The 7,500-nt window shown below is 48.8% G+C and overlaps 1 protein-coding gene across 1 annotated transcript in view; it reads right to left on the reverse strand.

The window, feature by feature from the left end:
• The window catches only part of LOC311318988 (pleckstrin homology-like domain family B member 2), a gene marked incomplete at both ends in the record, with an annotated part of 25,586 nt that overhangs the window by 2,796 nt on the left and 15,290 nt on the right, over window positions 1-7,500 (reverse strand). The window contains 7 exon segments of the mRNA XM_084450422.1: window positions 1,125-1,137; window positions 1,253-1,448; window positions 3,655-3,754; window positions 5,009-5,110; window positions 6,507-6,596; window positions 6,690-6,800; window positions 6,890-7,033. Coding sequence (XP_084306548.1) covers window positions 1,125-1,137; window positions 1,253-1,448; window positions 3,655-3,754; window positions 5,009-5,110; window positions 6,507-6,596; window positions 6,690-6,800; window positions 6,890-7,033 — 756 coding nt within the window.

Here is a 7,500-nt window from a genome sequence, read left to right on the forward strand (position 1 = left end):
GAGAGAGGGAGAGAGAGAGGGAGAGAGAGAGAGAGAGAGAGAGAGAGAGAGAGAACAGGGTCAGTAATGTTCATAAAACTGGGTTTGAGACAGATGGCTGCATGTGATGAGATCATTACTCACAAATACAACAAAGACGTGAGTGGAGTTGCAAAAGCGCACTGGCATGTGTGTTCAGTCTGGTCTGGTGAGGACGTGTGTTCAGTCTGGTGAGGATGTGTGTTCAGTCTGGTCTGGTGAGGACGTGTGTTCAGTCTGGTCTGGTGAGGACGTGTGTTCAGACCGTGTGTTCAGTCTGGTCTGGTGAGGACGTGTGTTCAGACCCTGTGTTCAGGCTGGTCTGTTGAGGACTGTAGGAAATAGAAGGAAGGTTGAACTAATGTTGAGCTGACAGGAATATGGTTCTAAAACACACCCAAGACTATTGAGCCTCATCCTAAAATGAGGTTAATCCTCAACTAGAAAAAGAGAGATCAACTATATCATCTAGGTCATCTAGGTCATCTATATCATCTCCATCATCTGTATCATCTACATCATCTACATTACGTCATCTACATCATCTACATTTTTATATTTATTTATTTTTAAGAAGCCAGCCTTGGGGTGACCCATTTTATCTGGGAAATAATCACTGGGAGGAATGATGGGTAATATTTAGATCAGAATCAGTCAAACTTAGACCTCCGATATATATTCTATTGGTGGGATATTCTGAAATAATGATTAAATTATCATTTCATTTGGTAATGGTTTGTGTGGACATGTGGTAAACATTCCACAGGGTGGCGCCACATGCCTCTGCTTTGACAGCAAGATCATATTTTTGGATTTACCCTTTGTATAAAATGTGTTTGTGTGTAAATAAACCTAACTTATGTTATTCACGCAACACCTAAGAAAAACTAAGCAGGCTACAATGAATGACTGAGCTCTCGTCCTGCCTGTTCACCAGCGAAGTAGTAGGGAGGAGCTGAGTGAAAACAGAACGGCTCCCACAACTGAGAATAGGTTCCCATCGTTTGTTTTAAAGAGCCGTTCAAAAGAACCGGATCGTTCGCAGGCCGAGATGCTGGTCTCACCTGGAGATGTTGTCAGGGGGCAGGCCGAGATGCTGGTCTCACCTGGAGATGTTGTCTGGGGAGCAGGCTGAGAAGCTGGTCTCACCTGGAGATGTTGTCTGGGGAGCAGGCTGAGATGCTGGTCTCACCTGGAGATGTTGTCAGGGGGCAGGCTGAGATGCTGGTCTCACCTGGAGATGTTGTCGGGAGAGCAGGCTGAGATGCTGGTCTCCATGCTGTCGGAGCTGTCCAGGCTGAGCGTGTCGAAGGCGTGGCCCCCGTCTGCGTAGGAGAACGGCTCCAGGAACACGTTTGACTCCGACGCCGTTCTGCTGCAGAGGTCATTCAGCCTCTGCCTCTCCTCACTCATGTACACCTGGCTGTGGCCTGCTGGGACACACACACACACACACACACACACACACACACACACACACACACACACACACACACGTGCACACACACACACACACACACACACACACACACACACAGGAGGAGAGGAGATGAGGAGGAGATGATATAATGAGTCTGCTTGCTCAAGGACTACAGTTGAAAACTAGCCAGCTGGCTTTTTCTGGATGTCTTAATAGAGCCCTGATTATTAAAAGGCACGAAAAAAACCACTAAAGGTACAAAACAAAAACAGTACATACAATATAACAAATACATTACAAATACATATAAAACAAATACATTACAGGCATCTACCTTTGTGTACCTAACCAGCCTTGTAGCAATAATAGGTATATGGTATAAAGGGACTAGCCAGAGTAAACAAGCTTCTCCTGGAGGTCATTCCACGCTTGCAGGGCTCTGAACTAAACACTACTCTGCAGCTCTGGTGCTTTCACAGCCTGGGGGACGTCTGCAATGAGCTGGGCTTGTTTATGGGTTTCAGACGTGGCGACACATTTCCTGCAAAGGACAATAAAGTAATGTAATGTAATCTAGTCTAATCTAAGTTGTATTGTAGACTGCATTTCTCCAGTTTAGAAGTGATGAGAGATTAGCTTGTGTACAGAGAAGAGGCACCACTATGTTCAACTCCCACCACTAGGTTCAACTCCCACCACTAGGTTCAACTCCCACCAAGAGGTTCAACTCCCACCAAGAGGTTCAACTCCCACCAAAAGGTTCAACTCCCACCACTAGGTTCAACTCCCACCACTAGGTTCAACTCCCACCAAGAGGTTCAACTCCTACCAAGAGGTTCAACTCCCACCAAGAGGTTCAACTCCCACCACTAGGTTCAACTCCCACCACTAGGTTCAACTCCCACCAAGAGGTTCAACTCCCACCAAGAGGTTCAACTCCCACCAAGAGGTTCAACTCCCACCAAAAGGTTCAACTCCCACCACTAGGTTCAACTCCCACCAAGAGGTTCAACTCCTACCAAGAGGTTCAACTCCCCCCAAGAGGTTCAACTCCCACCACTAGGTTCAACTCCCACCACTAGGTTCAACTCCCACCACTAGGTTCAACTCCCACCAAGAGGTTCAACTCCTACCAAGAGGTTCAACTCCCACCAAGAGGTTCAACTCCCACCACTAGGTTCAAATCCCACCACTAGGTTCAACTCCCACCAAGAGGTTTAACTCCTACCAAGAGGTTCAACTCCCACCAAGAGGTTCAACTCCCTCCACTAGGTTCAACTCCCACCACTATAACAAGGCATAGGGACCAGGTCAGACGTTCAGTAGGGTATTTATTCAGTACTGGGTACGTAGCCTGTATTCAGCCTCTTTCATTCATTAATGTGCTCTTTCTGGTATCTGGAGCGGAGATTCTGTCATAATAGTTTTACATGTATTTGGGGCAGACATAATTACAGTACTGTATGTGCAGGCATAGACATAATTATGTGTGTACATAATTTTCCAGTCCACAGGCCATAATGTAGCCTACCGGAATTACAAATAATGTTTTTATTTCTATTTTTTCCTTCACCGTATTTATCAGAGGTACAATCAACAGGCTAATTTGCTGGATTAACATAATCCAATAACCAAATCCATAATCCACACTTAATATTGATACCTGGTTGTGGTTGAAGTGATGGGACCAGCGCTCACCTGAAGCTTTCAGATGCCTGGTTTTAACTTCCTATCCCACTTCACAGAAACTACCCAGGACTAGAGCTGGTCATTCAAGGCCTCTGTTACTCACCCTAACAGCTTTACAGATGCTTATAACACACCGTAACAGCTTTACAGATGCTTATAACACACCGTAACAGCTTTACAGATGCTTATAACACACCGTAACAGCTTTACAGATGCTTATAACACACCGTAACAGCTTTACAGATGCTTATAACACACCGTAACAGCTTTACAGATGCCTATAACACACCGTAACAGCTTTACAGATGCTTATAACACACCGTAACAGCTTTACAGATGCTTATAACTCACCGTAACAGCTTTACAGATGCTTATAACACACCGTAACAGATTTACAGATGCTTATAACTCACAGTATAACGTACTAATCTCAGCAGCCAGGAGAGATACAGGGGGTGTATTTGTGTTCCTAGTTGTGAGGTTAGACCCCTGACGGTGTGTGTCTGTCCCTCGTCTCTGTCCCTCACCCTTGAGCAGGCGGCGGGTGTCCAGGATCCTGGGGGAGACGGAGAGGGCTCGGGGGACGACGCTCCCACAGCTGGAGGTCTGGGTCAGGGGCAGGTGGGCCTGGGAGGGACAGAAGATGGGACACAGGGTGAGCTCAGAAGCTAGCATCAGATCAGTGGTCTATCTGTATCCTGAAGTCTGTAGTGTTCTGCTTTCAACAGCCCAGGCCCTGTGAGGATGAGGATAGCCCAGGCCCTGTGAGGATGAGGATAGCCCAGCTGACCAGCCCAGGCCCTGTGAGGATGAGGATAGCTGACCAGCCCAGGCCCTGTGAGGATGAGGATAGCCCAGGCCCTGTGAGGATGAGGATAGCCCAGGCCCTGTGAGGATGAGGATAGCCCAGGCCCTGTGAGGATGAGGATAGCCCAGGCCCTGTGAGGATGAGGATAGCCCAGGCCCTGTGAGGATGAGGATAGCCCAGGCCCTGTGAGGATGAGGATAGCCCAGGCCCTGTGAGGATAGCAGCCCAAGCCCCTACGGATGAACACATCTTTTAGGAGCTTCTATCCCGGTTGAGGAGTCTGATTACTACCCATTCATAGTGAATGGTGAACAACCATATGAAGCTGGGTAAACGGCAACATGTCACACAATCATTGTTCACTCCAAAAATTAATAAAAATACACAGATTATGGCTCCAGTTGTTGATTGACACCCCCCCCACACACACTCCAAATTCTGTCTGATAGCGCCAGTCGAACATGTCAGTTGGTCTCATCAACGAGTGTCTGGTGTGTACCTTGGGGGGTCTCATCCCCTAGGCTGAGGGTCTGGAGCGTACCTTGGGGGGTCTCATCCCCTAGGCTGAGGGTCTGGTGTGTACCTTGGGGGGTCTCATCCCCTAGGCTGAGTGTCTGGTGCGTACCTTGGGGGGTCTCATCCCCTAGGCTGAGTGTCTGGAGCGTACCTTGGGGGGTCTCATCCCCTAGGCTGAGTGTCTGGTGCGTACCTTGGGGGGTCTCATCCCCTAGGCTGAGGGTCTGGAGCGTACCTTGGGGGGTCTCATCCCCTAGGCTGAGTGTCTGGTGTGTACCTTGGGGGGTCTCATCCCCTAGGCTGAGGGTCTGGTGCGTACCTTGGGGGGTCTCATCCCCTAGGCTGAGTGTCTGGTGTGTACCTTGGGGGGTCTCATCCCCTAGGCTGAGTGTCTGGAGCGTACCTTGGGGGGTCTCATCCCCTAGGCTGAGGGTCTGGAGCGTACCTTGGGGGCGAGGCCCCGCCCCATGCTGCTGTAGGGGCTGAGGGTCTGGAGCGTACCTTGGGGGCGAGGCCCCGCCCCATGCTGCTGTAGGGGCTGAGGGTCTGGAGCGTACCTTGGGGGCGAGGCCCCGCCCCATGCTGCTGTAGGGGCTGAGGGGCGGCTGGGTCCTCTTACGGGGTCGGGGGTCACGCCTCTCCGCCAGGGAACAGAAGTGCTGTAGGGGTCAGAGGTCAGACTTGTTAGGGTGTCAGGGTTGATAGTGAATTGAATATTTGTTGACAATCAATAGAGAATGTCGGGGAAGAAGACGACAGCCTTCGCGTGGCCTTCCCTGTAAGTAGCAAGAGATGGTGCAAGACCAACTTGTGAAACTAATGTCGCCAACCGAACGTCGAGCTGGCAGACCTAGGAACGGCGGACGAGCAGCCATCCCGACCGGCGAAAACCGAGGCCTGTCAGTGCTTCAACTCAATGTCGAGGGCCTTACCACCGCCAGACTCGAAGTCGAATAGAGAATGTATGGAGCATCTGTAAGAACTACAGAACATCTATAGACCATCTATAAGTAGTCAGAACATCTATAGACCATCTATAAGTAGTCAGAACATCTATAGACCATCTATAAGTAGTCAGAACATCTATAAGTGGTAATAAAAGAACGGTGTCTCCTCTCAGAGAGAGAAGCAAGTGGGTCGTACCCAGGAGAGGGGATTTTTTATCCTCAAGGGGAAATTGTTGTTGGCTGTCATAAATGTAGGCTAACAAACTGTTGTGGACACATTAGTAATCTAGCTCATTATGTCATTTCACAAGTGTTTATAATCACAAATTAACGAAAAAAGAATGAATAAAAAAATCCTAAGACTTTTTTTAGGAATAATTGCAGACCACCAAGCCATGATTGTGTTGTTTACAACAATTCTTTGTCTAGACTATAAGCCTATGGGTCAACAATGTAAAATAACATTTTCTTCAGTCTACGTAGTTGTTACTACCAGTACCAGACTGCTTACTACTCCCACAGCAGGTTGTCAGTCTTGTTCATGGCACTGAGAAGCCTGCATGAACAACTGGGCACAGTGTCCGTGTTCAGCTGCCTCTTGAGGTTAGGAGTGGTGCTGCGTTAACCAGCGCCTAGCCCTGCTGTGAGTAGAAACATCTGTATCTAAAACCACTTAGTAAACCAACCGGGCATTTCCCCGTTACTGAGGTTGATCGAATGCATTACAGTTCTTAGCAGTAGTACAGTCTGCCCAGCTAGCCAGTGTGAGGGCATATGAGCTATAGTAGCGCCCAGCTAGCCAGTGTGAGGGGAGATGAGATGTGTGTAGCGTGGCGCCCAGCTAGCCAGTGTGAGGGGAGATGAGATGTGTGTAGCGCCCAGCTAGCCAGTGTGAGGGGAGATGAGATGTGTGTAGCGTAGCGCCCAGCTAGCCAGCGTGAGGGGAGATGAGATGTGTGTAGCGCCCAGCTAGCCAGTGTGAGGGGAGATGAGATGTGTGTAGCGTAGCGCCCAGCTAGCCAGCGTGAGGGGAGATGAGATGTGTGTAGCGCCCAGCTAGCCAGCGTGAGGGGAGATGAGAGGTGTGTAGCGTGGCTCTGCTCTGTACCTCTTTGATGGCGACAGGGCTGCTGGGAAGGGCCTGGCCTCCTGTGAGCTCACAGTATTTCCTCTCCAGGGAAGACAGGTTCTCCCTCTCCTGCAGAAGTCATCAGTAAAAACACACAGGAAACAATACAAAAGGGCCTAAATCTATTTGAAAAAGCCGATGCAAATGTATATCTTCCTGTACCTTCTTCAGCATGAGGAGCAAGTTGTTCTTCTCTTTCATGAAATTCTCCTTCTCTCGCTGAGCTTGCTGGGTAATCTGTGTGGATTGTTTCTTCAGAGTCAGGAGTCTTTCCTGAGAGAAACAGTGAGGCCTTAATAAAACCAACCAACAAACACACACACACACACACACACACACACACACACACACACACACTCTACCTTGCGAGTGACAGTCCCACGCTGGTACTCCGCTCTCTCTCTGAGGAGCTGCTGAGCCTGGTGCACCTCGTCCTGCTGGCTCTCTCTCTCCAGCTGCTGGAACTCCAGCTCCTCCAAACAACTAGTCTCCAGCATCCCTGCATCCTGACACACACACACACACCCACACACACACACACACACACACACACACACAGGCATGAACACAGACACATGAACACACACACACACACACACACACACACGCATGAACACAGACACACGCATGAAAACAGACACATGAACACACACACACACACACACACATGACTACACACACATGCACAAATACACACACACACACGCAAATACGCACACGATTATCCATGTTTAAGTAGGTCACCATATGGAGAGATCAATCTCTCAGACGGGCTAATCCAACAATAATGAACCAAATTACCCATTAAAGTGACAAATACAACACAGCAGCATCTAGTCTCTGTTCTGTATATCTCTACATCTCCATCTGTATATCTCTATACCTCCACCTGTATATCTCTATATCTCCATCTGTATATCTCTATATCTCCATCTGTATATCTCTATATCTCCATCTGTATATCTCTTTTTCT

The sequence above is a fragment of the Borostomias antarcticus genome (assembly GCF_949987555.1).
Source record: "Borostomias antarcticus genome assembly, chromosome: 15".
NCBI lineage: Eukaryota > Metazoa > Chordata > Actinopteri > Stomiiformes > Stomiidae > Borostomias > Borostomias antarcticus.